The sequence below is a fragment of the Scaptodrosophila lebanonensis genome, unplaced genomic scaffold (genome assembly GCF_003285725.1).
Source record: "Scaptodrosophila lebanonensis strain 11010-0011.00,11010-0021.00 unplaced genomic scaffold, SlebRS2 tig00000024-arrow-pilon, whole genome shotgun sequence".
NCBI classification, from domain to species: Eukaryota; Metazoa; Arthropoda; class Insecta; order Diptera; family Drosophilidae; genus Scaptodrosophila; species Scaptodrosophila lebanonensis.
This window is the reverse complement of record NW_022060538.1, coordinates 14,974,188-14,994,612: the sequence shown is the minus strand read 5'-3', so window position 1 is coordinate 14,994,612 and position 20,425 is coordinate 14,974,188. Positions and strand designations below refer to the sequence as shown.

The following is a 20,425-nucleotide window of genomic DNA, read 5'->3' as shown; positions in this document are numbered from 1 at the left end:
AAATGTAATTATTTAATGAAATTTCTTTTAAATGAATTAAAAATTTTTTTTTTTTAATTTTCCCTTTTTTGTGGAATCGAGTAAAGAGTATTTTACTGTCGGGCTTGCTCGTCTATAGCGTTCACTGTTGTTATATATGTACTTGTATAGTATGTGTCTGCATATCTGGTGGAATGGAATCGATGGTACAGTCGGAAAAAGCAACCTACCACAATCAAATAGCAATTGCGCCAAAAATAAAGAGCCAAAACCAAACCAAAAAGCAGGCAACGAGCAGGAGTTGCAGAACAAAAATGGGAACAACGCCACACTACTTCTGCACAGGCAAAGGCAGGCACGTACATCGATTTATCACTGCTTGCTGGGGCAGGCTGAAGTTCCAAAATGCCGCGCCGCAATCAAGCGAGGCAGCAACAACAACAACAACAACAACTTGCCAGACTCATTTCGGTTTCATTTACAAATTCGGGTCCAGAGCCGAGGAGCAACACACCAACCAGACTTCGTACTTACAATCGCACTAAATTATATCATCGTCTTCGTCTTCAACGTCGCCGCCCTTTATGCCAAATTGCAGCCAGCATAGGGGGCAGCGGCACAAGTTGTTGCAAGCTTGTTGCCTTCTCGTGCTGCTGTTGCTGCTGCTGCTGCTGCAACAAGTTTGCCACAGGCGGCAACTGCAGCAACATTTGCCTCCACTTTTTTCGGCGCACATTTTGTCGTCGTCATCATCATCATGATCGTCATCGTTGCCATTGGTTCCTTCACTTGCTTTGCTTTTATTCTGCGTCGACTGGCATATTCGTCAATTTTTGTGCGCTTGCGATTTACGCAGCGATGCCGACGTCGCTGTCACTATCGCTGTCGACGACGACGTCAGAGTCGGCATCAGCATCAGCATCAGCGTCAACGGCCTCATTCGCATCCACATCGTCGATCACTGTAAGCGCAGCGGCATCGAAGGAGCAGCATACGAAAAACCTTGAGTACGGTCAGTGACCAGAAAAAATGCATAAACATTTTTGTTCTTGCTGCTGCTGCTGCTGTTGTTGTTGTTGTTGCTGTGCTCCCCTGTCTTCGCCGCCAACAACACTAAATGCACCCTCTTGCAGCGATCTGGACAGAGTGTAGAGTGTAGAGAGGAAGGTAGGTGAGCGGAGCGCAGTCAATTGCAAATTTTCGGAAATTTTGCAGTGAACGGCAAAGTCCAAAAAGCTTGAGAGGCACGTACGTCTCCGAATGAACAGTGTGAGGATTTGACCATCAAGCCGTACAAAAATGATCTTGAAATGCCTTTCGTTTCTATAAATGCTTTATAAATCAAAAGAGGAAATTAAGCAGACAAACAGATACTTACAAGTATGAGCATGGCATCATAAACCATAGCTGGCCCATTCTATATATTGCTAAATCATCAGTTTTCAGTTTATAAATAAAATAGTTCAGTCACAAATTTGCAACTCAATATAAACTATATTGCTATAAACTGATTATTTCTTTAATGACAAACTAAAGTGCAGCCTATCTATATAGCTACAAGTAAGGAAAATATTTCGTACTAGAAGAAATATTGTTTCAGCTCCATTCATTTTATCTGATTCATCATTGTGTGTTGGTGCTGATTTTTATTGATAATCATATTTCATTCAAAATTTTGAATTCTTGCAAGTAAAATTCTTTTCAATGATCATTGGTTCCATCATTTAATTATTATTAAGAATGTATGAATTTTCCACTTTGTCTGGGCTGGGCTGTCGATACAGATTACAATAAATACATAGAATAATTATAAAGAACTATATAATTTCAACTTGAAGAATAAGAAAGAAAGCCAACAAAATAAATGTAAGTACAATAATTTCTACAAACGTCCTTGACTCGTTGGGCGAATTTTATGCCCCGATTCCAAGCCAAATGTGGTATGATACACAATAAATAAAAAACTAAAAGAAAAACTTGTCTGTTAAGGAGAAAACTTAATTCTAATTAAAAACAAATTATATTATTTAAGAAGCAAACAGAGTGTGAGAAAAATCTTCGGTGGGGAAAAATTTCATTGCTAGTCAGGCAAGCTTTTATAAGGTGCTTTCAGATTTGTTTTTAATAAAATTCCATAAAAACAATTAAACTAAAAAAAGCTGTAGTGAAAGGTAGTTTATCGTTTTATTTTTTTTTCCATTTGAATTATATTATGACTGTCATACTGTAAGCTTGATCTTCACATTGGTTTTTTTTTCTGAACACCAAGATCTCAACAAGTAATCTAGAAAACCGCATGTGTTAAATATATGGTCAAGGTAATGGCTGACCGATACTTTGTGGCAGTGTCCTATTTTCAAAATTCGATTTAGCTTAGTGATATTGCTAAACTGCTCCACTGTGCGCTGCCCTGCATGGTGCGATCATTTTTGTTGCTTTTACTGCCGCTATTGGCGTGGGCTGCAGAATAGCGCGTCTTGAGGCAGACGCCTATGGTTAATGGCTCTGCCGTATTTTTGGCAGACGCTACGCACATTTCGTGCATGTGTGTTTATTATGGCTGTGCCGCACATTCCTCCAAGTGGCCGACACTGCTGCCATCACCACCACAGGCCGCGCAGGGGCAGCAACCACAGCCGCAGCCGGTTTACTTTACGCTTTGATGTACTACAGGCGGTTGGGGAGAAGCAGGGGCCGGGCCGGGCCGGGGTCTGCTGGAGCCATGGTGCAATAAGTCTGCAGTAGCCCGTTGCCCGCTGATCCACTGCCATAATTTTTGTTTACTTTTTTTGTTTTTGTTTTGCGATTTGTTTTGCTTTTCTTGGCAATTTTCGGGCTCCCCTTCTGAGCATTTTGTGCACTCTCGGTGCGCTCTGCCCGTAATATTTCAATTATCAAGGACAAATGTGCGTTGAACTTGATCTCGCTTTTCATTGCTGCTGCTGCTGCTGCTGCTGGTTCTTCTTCTTATTTGCCTGTGCCGCCTTCCTTCCTGCCAGCAAGTTCTGTTTACACATGCAATTTTAAATTTAGCGCGCGCACTCAACACCAACAGCGTTCGATGCATTTCGATGGAATATTATTATTCCATTTTTTTTTCTCCGCACTTTGGGCAGACTTTGGGCAGACGAACCAGAGGGAGAGACAGACAGATAGACAGACATATTTACAGACTGTTTGCCTAAAAATCAAGTTGAACGTGTTCGCTTAGAATAGCACGAAGTTGCAATAAAATTTGCAAATTTAATGCAACCAACTATAAAATCGGACAGTTTTGACAACAAATGTTTGAAACTTGATGCCGTAATTAAGATAAAACCGTGCATAGCGATTAAAATGCCAAATTTATTGTAAGTGCAACAAGCCAGACCTAAGTAGTGGACGAAAAAATCCACAGTCATCTTTTGTGGCCCCTCTTTTAAGCCATAAGCTTGCCAATCTATGTGACTGCAAAATTTGATGCTGCTGCCTGTTGCATGTTGCTTGTACACTGTCTGCTGTCTGCTGTTTGCTACATGCTGCCTGCTGCCTGCCGCCCTCTGTCTACCGCCTTGATTTGAACACCTTGTCCGAAAATTGCATATGCCGTTTGGGGATTGGTCTCTGGACTTTTAGTGGAATGCAACTTGTTGTTGTTGAGTCTGCCGCACTGTCTGTTCGTTAGCTGGACAGGAGGCACAAGCTGGATTAAGTCGTTATGCGTTGCATTAGTAATGCTGTGAAGCAGTTCAAGTGGATTTGTTAAGATTTTGGCGCAGCTGAAACTTTGTAGCTGCTCATGTGAGTCTGTCAAGCCAAGCACTAGCAAGAAAGGAGTGTTTATAGTGAATTTTTAGTAAAACGGAAGCAGCATGTGGCGATGCTTAACTCTTAGTAGTCACAGCAGAATGAAGTAGACAATAGAGTACCAAAAAGATGAGTAGTAATTTATTGTTCAACTAATATTTCAGGCAAAAATCAATTATTAAAAATTTATGATTCATTATAGTAAGATAATCGCCAGCTGAATTCTATTTCCTCTTCGTGTTTGTATCATTAGCAAAATGGCAATCAAGGCTTGTTCATAAAAACATAATGTTCTGCTGATTTTTTATATGCAAACTTTTATTATGCATTTCATTCTTAAACCTGATAGCTCAAACAACTCTGGCAGGAATGTATTCGTCTCAAATTGCTGATTATAATAATAATAATAATAGATAATACTTTTTAATCTCTCTCCCCTCACTCAGCTCCTCCGGCAGAATCACTGATCACCACTGCTGTGAATAAGGGCATATATTGCCGGACTACCTAATAAACCTTCCCCCAATGGTTCAGTGATTCTTCACCTTTAGCTTTTAATTATACTATTTTATCTTTTATTGTTTAAGTATATTCATTTTGATTTGTTTTTTTTAATCTAATCTTACTTCTTCTAAATGTTTTATTGCTATTTCTTCATCTCCATTTCTTTTTTGTTAGGCCTAATAACGTCTATGACTACTCTCTGCTGTAAATCGGGGTATAGTTGGCCATTTGACAAATAAATTTTTCAGTTCTTTCTTTTTCCTTCTTATTTTTTTCCATGAAATATATGCGATCTAGGATCGTTTCATCTGGATGCAACAAGCAAAGTGCCATTCAGTGAAATGTATAAAAGGGAACTACATCTTATAATTAAACAACAAATTTTATTGAACTAATTATTGGTATATAGTATACTATTACCCACATATACATGCCTGCTTCAACATTTGTTGGAGCCCTCGAAGCTATTAGAGGTCCCCCAAATGTATATGTATGTACTATATGTACGTGTATGTTGGGGCTTACTCATTCAACGACTTAAATGATGTTTAGTTCATTTATCAAGCAAGCAGGAAAAAACGTTTGAAATTCTTGAGGCGGCGGCAACAGTAAGTCCAACTAAAAATCTTGCATTCGATCATTTATGGCATTTTATTTGGCGCGTCAGCAAATGTTGCTAAGCAATTTATTTATGACATTTCTTTTGTATGTGGCTTTTGCCACAGTTGTTTAAATGCTGTGCGCAACATTTGCTGCCTGAATCGTGCGGCAATGTGAGGCAGCAGCCGTAACTGCCGCAACAAAAAACAAAACTGGCCGCATGACGCGTCCAAAACTAAGAGACAGACAAACTTGTAATAGCAAACAAACGACAAGCATAGTGGTGGAAATATTGCAACGACATGGCCATCCAGTCAAAGTCAAAGCCAAGTTCCATATTCATTAGTTACAATAAAAACAACAACTGCAGCCAGCAACAACAGCAACACCAACAACAGCAATAACAACGGTGATCAGCAGCAGCAGCAACGATGGCGGCGGCAATCGCAAAATGCTTCTAGCTTTGTGTGCTAATGACTTGGCTTAAACGGCCCAGCCATATGGCTGCAATATTGAAGACAGACATCTTAAGAGATTTCAGATTTTATAATTCAATTGAAAATGGCGGAAAATGCTTCATATTTAAAAATGGCCTTAAAATAAATTCATGTTGTGTTATTTATGATACATTTAAGCTTAATTTTTCGTACGAAAGAATGATTTCAAGTCTTGTATTGCCTGTAAGCAGCAATAATAAATGGCCAGGAATAGCAAGCAATTACATTTATGTCCTTTAGATTTATTGATTGTAGGATTAATTTATTAGTTATTTTATGGTTCAGTGTTGAAGTTTTTAAGAATAACATTTTATTTCATACTTAGGGAATAGTACGAAAATTTTGTGGAAAATTAAAAATATACAAAAAAATAGCAATTTGTCACAGACTTTGGATGCTCTTCCTCATATTCTCTTTTAGACTTAAAAATATCTCCCAATTCTTTGAATGTATTAACTTTTTTGAATGAAATGATATTTTTAATTTGTTTCTACATAGCAATTAATGAATTATTTCCCATACAAATGACCATTATAAAGATATAATGCGAAATTGAACAACTTGATGACCCTTTACTCAAACATTATAGAGCAACTGCCGTTTTGAATACCAATTAGGCTCGCACAGTAGACACAGACTTTGCCATGTGAATGCTGTCAGCATCTTTGCTATTTCTGGCCGATTGCATCTCCACAAGCTATCTGCTATATATATCTTACTTTGTAGAGCAGCTGCCCCACCAAATTAAATTTCAGCAACTAAATGTGTGCGTGTGTGTGTAAGCAAAACAAAAAGAGGAGAAAAAACCGGAAAAACCTTTAGTAACGAAAAATCAACGATGGCAACGCATAAGAATTGTAACAAGTGAGGGAAAACCTGATTTTTCCTTGACAAGAGCTGCATACAGCCTTAAAGCCAAGGGGGCCGGATGTTACGAAATTGCTGGGGTCCCGGCGGCCGGTAATTGGCAAACTGAACAGCAACAACAACAGCAATAGCAACATCAGCAGCAGCAATAACTGCAACAACAAAAACGTTGACAACAATTTTCAGTTTAACAAAAAGTGCAGCGAATATAAATATGAGCGGGTTGCATGGCAATGCAAGTCCAAGGGCCGGAGATGTTTGGTTGGCCAGTTTATACTTAGTTTGGTTTTTGTTTGGCCCAAAACTAAACGCCAAGACAGATGTGCGACATTTTGCAATTTGTTACAGTTGCAGCATGGCGTGGCATTAACGGCCCAGGCCTGGGAAGTTGTTGCAAGTTAATGGCAACCTAAATATTTTAATGCAGCCGCTTGCCACGCCATGCCGCATTGATGGTTTTTGTGCCGGGCTACGCCAGCAATTAACATTTTTTGCGTGCACAAATATTTTTCGACTTGGGAGAAAGAAACAAAAGCAACAGCAACTGCAACAGCAACAACAACAATACGAGAATAACAACAACAACAATTACAAACAGCAGATGCACATGAAATTCACAACAAAACAGCCAGAGAACCAGAGAACAGAACAACCAAAGCAGCAAAGAACCTGCTACATGAAACTAAAACGAATTAAACCTTAGGTGAAGTGAGCTAAGGTACGTATAAATAAAAAATACAAAAAACAAGAGCGCAGCAACCAACTGAAAAAGCATCAACATCGAGAGCAGTAGCAGCAACAACAACAGTTGCCACGACTTGCCGGAAAACGTAACGAAATATGTTAAAATGCAACCAAGTGAGTAAATTGTGCGCAGAAACTAGGAAAAAAACACAAGAAATAGCATCTTCAGAACTCCGAATATTAAATACTCTAGCACGGCCTTAATTGTAGAGTCTTTCCATGCAAAAGAAATGTTTAAAGTCCTCGTATTTGCTTCTTATTTCTGAACAATTGTTCCCACAATTCATCACAAAGTATTCAATCGTTTACAAATCTAAGAAGAATAAATATTTAAGATCTAATAAAAGCAAATAGCTTCTTATTTCTAGCCAACATTTTCAGCAATTCAACCCAAATTCATCCCCCGTTTAAAAATCTAATAAAAACACTGCAAGAACATTGTCTACTAGGTTTGGTGACCCCGAATATATGCTTTTCTAAATAGATGTATTATTCCAGCAGATACATCTCTCTGGCTTCTTGGCTTCTACGTATACTTCATACAAGTATATTAATGCCATTTCTGAGATTATAATACTTTAACCCTTTGGGTTAGGGTATAGCTGTTGAATGTTGTGTTTATGTAGAATATATACACAACCACATACTCTCTATGATAAACTAAGCAAATTATTATTTAAAAGCACAGCTCAGTGGTGAGCGCAAGCGGCGGCGGCCACTTGTACAAAAATTATACATAAATTGTTTTAATTACGCGCTGCCGCAAATTGTGGCATGAAGGGCACTGCAACAGCAGCAGGCAGTGGCAGTGGCAGCTGAGGCTGCACTTTGTTTTTGTTGTTGCAGCTAGCTTTGAGAAAATTGTTACCAAATTGCGTTCGTTTTGGTCTCGCCGGCATTAGCAGTTACGATAAGGAGCTTCTAAATAGAGATGGAAACATGGTAGAGAGATAATACTATAAAATATAAATATACTATAGTATATATTCGTATATCCAACATATCTCATAGACCTGAAGAAAAGCAAAAATCGGTAAATTTATTAATGAAGCTTCACTTCAAAAGACATCTTGCCGAAAAATGGTTTAGAAAGGTGAAATAAAACGTTTGTTTTCTATTTCACCTAAAAAGAGAAGAACATTTCGCGATAGAATTTATTCATTCTTTAAGGTAATTATTATTTTTCCATTTACTTTGAGCTCCATAAGCCTTTTCAGCCCTGGTAGTTTGCTGCAACTATCTTTTTTTAATATTATAATTGCTGCCACATAGAAACACGCTCAAGTTCGGCATGGAAAATGGGGCCAGATAGTTCCATTGCCACGAAAAAATTTCCACTTTACATTTTTTGCGTGTGTTTCTCTCTATTTATTGTTGCTGCTATTCTTTTGTTGTTGTTGTTGTTAAGCATTTTCATATGAAGGGAGCACTGACGCAGTCGTGATAGACAATGTTGCCAACTTTACTTGCCGCTACCACTGATAATTACTGGGTTGGCTTATTTTTTTATGCTATGCTTTACAGAAATTTATGTTTGCTTCGCATGCGCTTGCAGCTGCGGGTGTAGCTAATAGTGTGGGCATCAGTGTATATGTGCGTGTGTGTGTGTGTGTGTGTGAGCTGTGCACACAGAAGTCAAGTCAATCTTTAGACTTGATTTTACATAATTATTACAGGCTGCTGGCTGGCAGTCGCTCTCGACATTGTGGCTGCTTTTATTGTTTTCCTTTTAATTTAAATGCCTAAACAATCATTTGTGCATAATTCTGGGAGGTTATTGTTTTTGGTTACGTAATTTGAATTACACAGAGACAGGCAGACTGCCAGACAGGCAGACAGAGAGGCGAAGGGCGGCCTCAACATGCAACGAATATTAACTGAAATAATGCAAGTTCGAGCACTCGGGCAGTCAGGCAAAGGTTGTCTTGACTTTAGCAGCGGCCTGCCAATTACTTTATGCAAATTTTGAAAGCATACTAAATAAGAATATATATTTAAAAACAACAAAAATATACTCTAACAAAGAAAAAGTGCTGCCAATTAGGAGACTTCCGACACACTGGTCAGGGTTTTCTACAAATTTATAAGCCAAAAGGCACAGTTTCCGTTTGCTATTAGAGCCGTTGCGGCTGCTTTCTTTTTGTCTATATTTACGCACAAATAGATTTCGGCCTTAACAAAAAGATAAACGGCATTTTGCTACAAATGGGCACTGGTTTCCTGTTTCCTGTGAGATATACAAATGTGTGTGTGTGTGTGTGTGTGTGCGCGCGCTCTGTTAAAATTTACGAGCCTCGGCAACGGCAACAAAACAAAACAAAAGCAGAAACCTTCAATTTCCAACTACAACTTGCAACTTTTGTGCGTGAAATCGCCAGTTCGCGAACGAGGCGAAATGACTGCACGCACGAAAATGCGTACAGTCGCCCACAAAAGGCGGCCGCCATTTTGCCCCCTAGCATATGCAATGCATTTTGCGCGTATCGATGCTTTTGATATGCCTTATGGTGGGCATGTGAGTGCCATGGTGCAGGATACGAGTACGGGGTGAAAAATATCGATAAATACGGGCCCCAAACCACAACGACAACCTGACTCATTTCTTTTGACTGCGTGCATTTTATTTATATAATAAATTTTACATAGGCGTAATTACATAAACGCATGTAAATGCGTTAGCTGCGTCATGCTCCTTGTGCCTGACCGATGGGCGGAATGGAGCAGCCGCCAATTTACGCACAATGAAGAAAGTTTTGCGGCAATATAACCGATACAGGGGCAGGAGCATACACAGAAACAGAAGCCGAAGCAGAAACAGAAGGAGGAGTTTCAACTCCACCCACTACTAACGCAACGCTAGCTTGTTGTAAATGTTTAGCTTCCGCTGCGTGAGTGGGCGTGAGTGTTAGAGCTCTTATTTGGGCATGGCTGACTGAACGATGCATTGGGCCATTTAACATTCCCCAACCATTACCAAATTGCGGCCGAGTTCGCTGTCAGTCAACCAACTTTCTGCCAGGTCAGCGTCACCCCATGTGTGCATGCGTGAAAATTTTTCCACCACATCGATTACTTTACGCAAATTAGTGCGTAGATATTTTGCAAAAATTGTCTATAAATAATTAATGTGCAGGTTAAAGTGCGTATGTATACCCACACACACACACACTCACATTGAGAAATATTGCAGCAGGTTGGGAGATATAACACATAGCATTTACTAAGCTCTATATGGAGCATAACCGCTTTATTTAAGTTAAACGCTTAATTTAGCAATTTTACTAAATTAGCTGCGGCATTTGGCAAATTAAATACGAAGTCCAAACTATAGCTCCACTTGAATATAGTAGATGGGGTCTTTAGCAACCACTACTTGGTTTGGTGACAACTTTTTCAAGTTGATGACAGTATTTGGAGAGGCAGATGAACTGTATTCCGAGTGATTAAAGATTAAAAGATTAGAAATTGTTTGGTATAAGAACACAAATTGTCCCAGGTTACAATATATTGGGGTTGCGGAGTCATTCGTATGGAACGTTCTTTGAAGTGCTTTATTGAAGACTTAGAGATCCTCAATGTTTAAGGAAAACTTTAATATACATTTATAGCCTTTCACTACTCCAAGGACAAACTATTTTTTTTTAAAGAACTAGTGTTCATTTATGATTGAGAATCCATCACTATTAATACCTTCTCTATTATGTTTGTCTTGTATCTAGTTACCAAATATGTTATAAGTAATACAGAATTTCCACAACATACAAGTATAATGAGCAAAGTTTACAATTTTGAAAGGTTGTTTATTTTAAAATATAAAATTATATATTAGTTGCTTGCAGCGGAATTCTATAATTGCATTATAAATATAGCAATAGCATTCAATCGTAACCAATTATGGTGGGCAATGCATAGTTGTTTAAATTTTTCTTATGGTAAACGTCTTTTAGGAAGCTGAATACCTTCGGCTCATTCCACTGTGTATCGGAGATTATGTTTATACTACACCCTGGACAATCTTTTGCGGAGGGGTATTGCAGCTTCAAAAATTTAGGATCCTCCGTAGAATCACCCGCTAAACGTTTATTAACCTCGTTATGAGCCCTCCACAGCCAAAGCACTTCCTCATCTTTATTCTTGACCAACCAAATTTGGCGACGACGTGCCATTTCAAGAAAGTGATTCACACAATCTGTGCAGCCGAAAAAGTTCTTCACAAAACCGTGTATGGCTTCGAGAATAAAGCCCGGTTCGATGGTGTTATCATCGGCAGTCTGGACAGTCAAATAGTGGAAAAGCGTCCACAGCGAGCAGGTGAATCCACGGAGATTGGGGCGCGAGGCAATGCAGCCCACAAACCGTTGAGCCTTAAAAATTTTTGGTAATTTTCGCTCCTGGAGGCGCAGTTCGTTCTGAAAATCTTCTCCACTCAATGAATGCTTCACATTCTTCACATAGTCGTATAGTCGGTTTAACAATTGCTTTCCCGGTTTGTTTAATGGGTTTAGTTTTCGTAGGACATCTAACAGATTCCTCAGCGCTTGAAGGCTTTCCTCGCGAATACTGCCCGCTCTCGGTATCTCAATGTGTAAGATCATGTCAATAGCCTGCTCCAGGTCGGCACGATACACAGTCGCTTTGCCATTGGTAACGGTTTCCAAAATTCTACGATCGACGTCGTCCAGCTCATTGGATGGCAGGACAATCGTAGGTGGGGTCGGCTCCGGATTAAAGGACAGCATTCTTAGTACGCTAGCTATTGCATTAACATAAGCTTCCCGAGTGTCTCTAGCTACTTTTAAGGGCAACTTAATACCAGATTTTTTATCGATAATGGATATTTTTGTGTTCTCAGTATCAATGTCAAATTTCTTAGCGACAGCGCTATTGTCGACGATGCGCACATCAACCGGCCAGGATAAGAGGTCCAGTAGTGTATCACGTCCAATAAAAGAACCCGGTGGTTGGTAAATCACAGCCGCATAATCGAAATCATAATTTCTTCTCTGCTCAGCTTCCAAAAGCGTCAAAGGCCTTGTAAACGAAACGTAACTTGAAAGTAATTCTGCCACTGCATTGCGAATTCCATCAACGTCCCGTTTCATTATTGGTATGATCTTCTTGTTCCCATATTTTAAATCCATAAAATATAATGTAGGCACAGATGTTATATTGTATTGACGGCAAAGCTTCACATTAATTTCTTGGGCACAGTCAACGACTAGCACTTGCAGAGCGCTCCTCCATTCGTATAGCTGCAATGCCACCTTCTTAAAGGTAGTCGCAAAGCGCCGACAGTCTCCACAAAACGAATTTATGAACTGCACCAGAGCCGGATTAGCCAGAGTAGTCGGAGAGTTCAATTTCGATTCAAAAGTTGTTGCATTCTCCATGGACACCCTATCGTTAACGGTGTACAGGCTCGGATACACCTTCTCAGCTGAGCTGGTTTGCACGAGACAGAGAAAAAGCCACGTTGCAAGCGTGGCCAGCAAGAATGGTCGCGGCATTTTGCGATACGATGTTGACGTTTAAACTTTGCATCGACTACTGATCAACTGTATGGATGGCAACGTGCCTTTATAAGCATTCCTAATTGGCTGGTGTTATGAGTAATTCGTGAAATAACAATAGTTCATAATCCGATCTTTGCAAACGACTTGCATAATTCCATAACAAATATCCAATTGATTTAAAGCTAAATTAATTTGGTGTTTCCATTGATCTACTATAATGCTAAGTATATAAAGTTTCTTTTCAATTCTTTGTTTTTTTTTTTTAATAATTCATCGTGTCAGTGTATTATCGAACGCAATTCTTACAAACTGATATAGCTGGCAAACATAACCTCCCGTACACAATTGTAAACATATTGAAAATGCTAAAAAACAAAATAAAAATTGTTCACAATTACATTTCCTGCTTTATGAGTTTTCCATTTTCCTAACAGCATTCGTTTCCATCAATATATTTATGCACATATATCCAATGTAGTAGCAAAAAATAAACAAAACAACAAAACCCTCCAAATTATATGCAAAATTTTTTAGTTCTCTACTCGACGTTTTTATTTATCGTCTAAAATTTAAAACGCTTGAGACTACTCAAAGTAATTATTTTTACATCTTAAATACATACATATTTATAAATGTATTTTATTTTTAAATCTTAAATCTTTATATTTATTTTTAAATCTTAAATACATATTATGCCTTTTAAATTGAGATCAAATAGCTCAGAATTTTAACCCTTGAAGCTGTACAAATATGCCATCACCATTGTGTGGCATAAGTTATGCTCACCACACTTACTATAATTGTGGCATTGAAATATTGAACTACGCAGCGACTGAATTATTGGGTAGAATGGGAATGAGAACCGGATAGCGTGTCATTTTTAAAATCGTATCACGTCCAACAGTTGAACGATTGAGCTGTTATACAAATACCATTCTTGTTCCCTGCATATAATACATCCTTTAATTTGTTTCTGTCTTCGATGTCTTAAGATTTAGGTCTACTTTGGTCTACTAAAGGGATGGTGTTTTCACAATCTCGTGTATGTGGCCAAGGAACTGACTCCATTTAAATATTGATAATTGAGATTTACAATGGCTTATATTTAAAGGAAGAAATATTACTGTGTTTTAGATTCAACCTGAAATTAAGTAACAATCTATAAGATTTCTTGTACATTAAATCATCGTGATCCTAAAAGTGAAACTGCGCACTCCAAATAGGGGAGCTACGTTGAAAATTAAGTAAAGCTTGAAACTATTCAAAATTCGAACTCTAACTTAATTGTAATAGATTCATATATGACTTGGCCTTATTTTTGCCCCATTTCGAGTATTAATTATTATTGAGTTAAAAAATTGTATCTTCTGACTGATAAGACTACAGCTTCTGTTTCTTTATTTCTTAAGTCTCTTATAAGAAGTTAAAATCCCAAATTTACAAGACAACGAGCATTTTGCTTTGAAACTGTTATCGGGAAATCGGTCTTTATTTGAAATTATATCGTAATATCCATATCTATATCTATCTGAAACGCATTTATTCCTCTGACTTGACGTTCAGTTTTCGTAATGCGGCCTTTAGGCGCTTAGAATTTTCGTTTAGGTTAACTACTTCACCCTTGCGACTAATAACAGCCACTTTGTAATATACCGGATCTATTCCGACTTTAGCCGCAAGCAGAGGATCGCTGACAATGCGCACTTGTACCGGCCAACGAAGGAACTCCAACATAATGTTACGCCCTAACTTCGACTGCTGTGGCTGATAAACCAGTATTGTGGTTTGTCCAGATCTCAATAAAGTTCGCAGCTGCATTACATTCGATATGGGATCCAAATTAAAATGACCAATTGGTAGATATTTATGTTTGGCAATCAAGTCAGCTAACTTTTCGCGCACCTCATCGGGCGCTAGCGGACCAATGTCTTTACCAACATTTTCTTGGCGATTCGCATATGCCTCAAAGAAACGCAATGTGGGCACCCTTCTAACTTGAAACCGTATACATAGCGCCACGTTAATTTCCTTGAAGCAGTCGACAGTGACGAATTGGAGCACACTATCCCAATCCCAAAGCCGTTTTGCTAGATCTCTAAAGACCGGCGCATACTTCCGTGCAGAGGCGTATGAAGAGTCGGTGAATTGAACCAGACTGGCCTTCAGATTCCCATAAATCGAGTCGTCGAAATTTGTCGCGTTCAGCACCTCCACAAAGTTGTACGCGTTCCGAGTCACATAGGGTCCCCAATCCTTTCTTTCAGCTGCCCAGGAAAGTGCCAGCAATATTGCCAACGTAATCAATCGCAACATTTCAAAAGAATGCGTGATCGTTACCTATCCGTACTATATACACATACATTTAACAAGCAATTCGTTAGAGTCATAGTTTGATTTAGCAGGTACGTACGAGTATATATAGTGGCTATTTGAAAAACATTTCATTTGAGATACATGCGGATACAAAGTACTTACACTACTATATTAAGTTCGACGTAGTTTTATGAAGCTGCAATAAAGGACCAGTTACAAGTTATTGTCAAATTTTCTGGAATTCAGTTTATAGGTTTATTTTCCCTTAGTTTTTTGAGTTATTATTTTACTAACAAGCTAGCGAGAATCATGACAATATGAGTTCGTTTCAAAGATTCTCTCCCAGATTGCAAACCAATTTAATTCACAATTTAATAATTGCCCAACCCAGGACAGATCTTAAATAAATAATAACACGGAAAATACTTCAACCACAAACAATTAAACATTGATAGAAAGCGTTCTGTTTTTTCTATTTTTTATTTTTAGAGAGGGGAAATAGAATTTTGTTGTAGTTTTTGGGCGTACGCTCCACTCTAGATATTGAGCTTACATTGTAAGAATAAACTCCACAAACTCATTGTTGTTCCTTTTAGGTAGTCTTCATTTCTCAGTTCCTTACAGAAGAAATTATCCTCTCCTTCTTCTTCATAGATGTATAACTGATGAGCACAAACCCTTTCGGGTTGTATGGTCAACATACTACAATGAATATTTTCACCTAATCTCAACGGAACTGTCTCTTCCTTTAATAATAGCCTCTCTCTTTAGCCTTCTTCGGAATCTCTGACCAGGAACGGCTGTGAAACGGGGCATAAATAGCTTGCAGGACTGCCTAAAAAATCTGAGATTAAATTTTTTTTTTATTTTTCTTTTCTTTGTTCATATTTTTGACTAGCTTTTAATTAATTCATTTTCTCTGTTATGTTTTTCTTTTTATATTGGTAGATCTATTGACACCTCTGACCACACTTGGCTGTTAGACGGGGCTAGCCATTAGGCAAATAATATTCCCCCACACCGGGGCGGAGGCATTTATTTCTTTTTTCTTCTTCTATGAGCTTAAATTGTTTCTTTTTGAAATAATTTTTATATAGCTGTATTCTTTTCTTCCTGTCGACAGTCAATGTTTGTTGGCATAAATATAAATAAATAAATAAATATTAAAAAATAAAAAAACAAGCAAAGCACCATATTTATTTGTAATAAAAAGTAACACAAATCATGCTATAATTTCCTTTAGATTTGAACTGCGGGCCTGATTTTGAAAAACCTATATTACATGCGTTGGAATGTTCTGTTGGGGCTTAAGTGATAATGAATTCCCGGTTTTCTCATTCTAGTTTTCCGATACCCACAAGTTCATACAGCTGGTCATATGTGCGGGCTGATAGACCGATGGGCTTGAGGAGAGGCCAAGATGGTTATTATTTTTGGTCACCACATCAGTTTAGTGTGTAAATCAAAACACAAATGCAACAAGTGAGCACGAAACCGAAACTAAAACTATTTAGTTGACTCATTTGCATGCATAAGCAAAGCAGCCACAACTGCATGCAACTCCATGCAGTCAGCAGGCAGATTATGTACTACAGTATGTTGTGAGATCAGCCAAAAAGCAAACAAGACTACACAGAAAAGTTTCGGTTTGGATGCCGGCAGTGGCAAAACAAGCTGTGCACCAAGTTTTCGAGAGCTCAAATGCAGCTTAAAACTTTTTGGCAACAGTTTATGGCCGACTCGTTGGCAGCACTGAAAACTTTTCACACTCTAATTTAATTGCGACAACGAGGCGCTGAAGCAGCTCTTGGCCCTCTGCGTCATCCTCGTCCCCAACACTAGTGACTGTCGGGGCGTCTGAGCTGTCTGGCATGGATGCTGGCATATTTCATGGCAAATTAACTGTGAAAAGGCGTTGCAGTAGAAATTGTTAAGCAAATTTTTGCAAGTGTTGGATTGTTGTGATACATAGTCGAGAAGTTCGGGGTCTGTTTTGCAACTCGCATACAAGTAGTTGGATGAATTGCCATTTGACCGGCAGAGCCACATAGTAGAGCCATTCAAGTAAAGTTTTGATGGAGAAATTGGCAATTAGAATTTTATTAAATTATTAATATAAATAAGTAAATAAAGTTAAACATTTAAAATAGTACGTGAAATATGAAGAAAAAATCTAAGAAATATGAATATCATTTTTAGTTTGGTTGCTCGAATTCGGTTTTAAAAGCATTTCAGATTACTTTATAATTGGTCAAAATTCGAAGTATGTTATTTATCTTAGCTACGGAGTTTTGAATAATTGTTTCTTGTTCGAAGAAATTGTAATGGAGCTCTTATTTGACGCATTTTCCAATAGAGCTGAAGAAAAAATTCGATGTTGACTGCATCGATTTTGTTCGATCAATCAATTAATCATTAACAGAACGAAATAACATTTGATTGTCATTTTCGATAAGATCATACATTGTCAGTGTCACTATCAAGAATTATGTAATTGATTCTCAAAAAAAGTTAAATTTATTCAAAAGTTCAGTTCTATTTCACAAATACTTATTGGCTATTTTGTAGTATGTACATCTCTCAAAACATTTGATTTCTGGGATACCAAAAAATGTATGGGTCGACGGTAGATATATGTAGTAACAGCCACTACCATATGAAGGCGACCTTTGTGATTTAATACTTATTGGCTTGAGCCTGCAAACTTTCACTTAAATAATTGGGTTTGGCTTAGTGCAAACAACGACAACAGTAAAATTAATTAATAACGAAGTAATAATTAATAATAGACCAAATATGTTTGTACAATTGAAGCGTATTCGTATTCTTATGATCTTATTTTTGATAAGGCTTAATATAAGTACGATCGGTATGAGCGTAATAAAAACAAGAGAGAACGCTACAGCCGGACAAGCCCGACAGTAAAATAGCCTGTACTGTCCACAAAAAAAAAAACAAAAAATTAAAAAAATTGAATTTATTAATTATTTAATTAAAATAAATTAGAAAACATGGACTCTTACTATTTGCTGATGCCTTTTACATCGATAAACTGATATGCTGTGATCAATCAATGAGGGTGATTGAAGGAAACAAAGAACCCAATATACGATTTTGTCTATTAATAAGTCCGACCTAAGTTTAAACGAAAGAATCTGTGCAGCTTTGTCTAATACTGCATACATATATTAAAATAAAAAGCACATCATTATTAAGACAGGGCCGTATGCTGAATGTGCACAAAATAATGCATCGTTTAATTAGCTAGAGAGATGTCTATAACAATGATTTCTAAATTAGTTTTAATGCCACAATAATTGTCGCATTTACATTTGCAACTTTCAATCAACGACCGAATGGCAGCCAAAGACAATGACAGGACAAACATATGCGGGACTATTGGGGCTAAGCTAGAGCTGCTCCCCAAACCCTCTCCACACCCCCAACCCAACTGCATAATAATCAACAATGCGCTGGGTTGACTGACGTGAACAATGTAGAAAATCGGTTTGCAAATCATGCAGCAGTCGCCCAACATGCCAGTCTGTGAAAATTGCGTAAAATACAAATATTGTGTAACTTTTTTCCGTTTCTGTTTCTGGGATTTTTTCCATTTTGTTTTCTTTTTTTGCATCCGTTGCGTGCTTTGGGTGGCGGGCAGCAGGACTATAGTCCATCAAAACGATTTCAATGCGTCGTTGACGTTGATGAGTTTGAGTGAAATGCGTTGAATGACAACAAGAACAACAGCGGTAGGAGCAGTGGCAGCAGCATCAGTAGCAGTAGCAACGAGTTGGCAGCCAGGCGGCAGCAGCAGCAGCAACAACAGCAACAGCAGCAAAGTTCGTCAATCAAAAGCTAAACCAAAATCTCTTCATGCGTGGCATAGGCATAGAGAGGACGAGCAAGCAAAGGATGATGCCACATGATGATGATGATGACGATGGTGCGTTTGCTGTTTGTTTTGTTTTAATTTTCTCGATTTTTTCGCATTTTCAGGCAGCTACTGGCTGACTTGCTTGTGGCCTCCGCCCCACCTTGCTGCATTCTACATGCGAGGCTTTTTTTTCGTTATTTGAAAAACTCTCGAGTTTTGAATTGTTGCCATGTTTTTATTGTTGTTGAGTTTGGTTTAGTTTGTTTATGCGGGACAGGCGGGGCGGTGCTTAGAAAGATGCGTATCAGTGGCGTTTTGCACACAGATAGAGCCATGCAGCATAGAGGTACGAGTAGAGATGATGCTTGCAACGCATTTGACATTTCATCAGCCAGTCAACATTAGTGGGGAAGGCAGCCTGAAAGCCTGAAATTGGAAACGCTGCCATTGCGGCCGACATCGTCGCCTTTTGCATTGATGTGCGTCAGTCATATGGGAGGAGTTTCACATTTTTTTTTTGCTTTTTTTTTTCAAATGTAACACAACAATGCGCTAAAAATTGCATTGTTAGCAGAACACTACATATGGCCAAAGTGCCCAACGCACGCACACGACGCATACACACCCACACACCCACAGCTACACCCACACACACACACACACACACACGCACACACGCATACGCACAAGCTATGCACTTGACAAGCCAGCCAACCAACCTCGGGCAGTCAGAGCCTGCCTGCAGTAAGCTAGCAGCATTTACTTCCGCTTTTAATTAAAAATAAAAAATAAAAACTCAACCAAACCAAACAATAACCTGACGCAGCAAGCAGGCGAAACGAAACCAAACAACAACAACAAAAAAAGAGAAAAATTCACAATTATTTGCGCATAAAAAAACGGAAAAAATTGAAAAACCACACAAACACATTTACAGCAACAGCAGCCAACTGCAAGGGTCGTCCTTTTGCACTCCCATTTGCATTGCTACTCGTATTTGCATGCATACAAGTATCTCATAGATACGCACTTTGTCCACTTTTGCCAGCCAGGCGGATGCTGTTGATGGGCGAAAGGGGGCTCTTGTGGGACAGGGTTGGGCAGGTTCTGCCAACTCTTAATTTGTCTGCAAATGCTAATGAAAATTACGCAATTTGAAAATGAGAAAATTCTGAAAACACTAATGTCGATCACAACCGATGGCCAAATACTCTGCAGCCACGCACAAAATCAAATTTTTAATTAAGAAAGAAGACCAGTTCAGTTACTTTATAACAAATGATTGCAACATATATTGCCACTTCAATTCATTTTATTGCATTAACTGATATTAAATAAGTCGAGAAATAGCTACCTGTACACAGTATAGTTGGCTTTGAAGGATCATTTATTTAGCCAATTCCTAAATCTAAAATATGTTCTCATCTAAAATAATGAAATTCATAATTTCAGCTTAATATGTGTGGCTTACTTTTCGAGTAAAAAGCAGGGACCGCAACTAATGATTATTTTGAATTTTTTAAACGAAAAAAAAATCACTAATAGTAACTTTAAGAAAACGATAAATTTATCAATATCCGTTTTTTAGGATTATATATGCAGTCTCATGCATTCTCTCATGTAAGAAATTTTAAATTTTATTCAATCTCAAAATTTAATGTTTAATATTGAATTTTACTTTTCTGAACAAAAAAATGAAAATCACAAAATAATGATTATTCTTTGAGTTTTATTTTGTTGAATTA

The 20,425-nt window shown here is 38.2% G+C and overlaps 2 protein-coding genes across 2 annotated transcripts; both read right to left on the bottom strand.

Annotated features, from left to right (window-relative positions):
- Positions 1-10,756: 10,756 nt before the first annotated feature.
- Positions 10,757-12,505, bottom strand: LOC115621321 (sulfhydryl oxidase 1-like). Its single transcript, XM_030514939.1, has one exon. It carries the CDS (start codon positions 12,482-12,484, stop codon positions 10,856-10,858), a length of 1,629 nt encoding a protein of 542 aa, XP_030370799.1. The 5' UTR covers positions 12,485-12,505; the 3' UTR covers positions 10,757-10,855.
- Positions 12,506-14,029: 1,524 nt separating this feature from the next.
- On the bottom strand, positions 14,030-14,803 carry LOC115620347 (sulfhydryl oxidase 2-like). Its single transcript, XM_030513547.1, has one exon. The coding sequence runs from the start codon at positions 14,801-14,803 to the stop codon at positions 14,030-14,032; it is 774 nt and encodes a 257-aa protein (XP_030369407.1).
- Between the last annotated feature and the right edge of the window lie 5,622 nt (positions 14,804-20,425).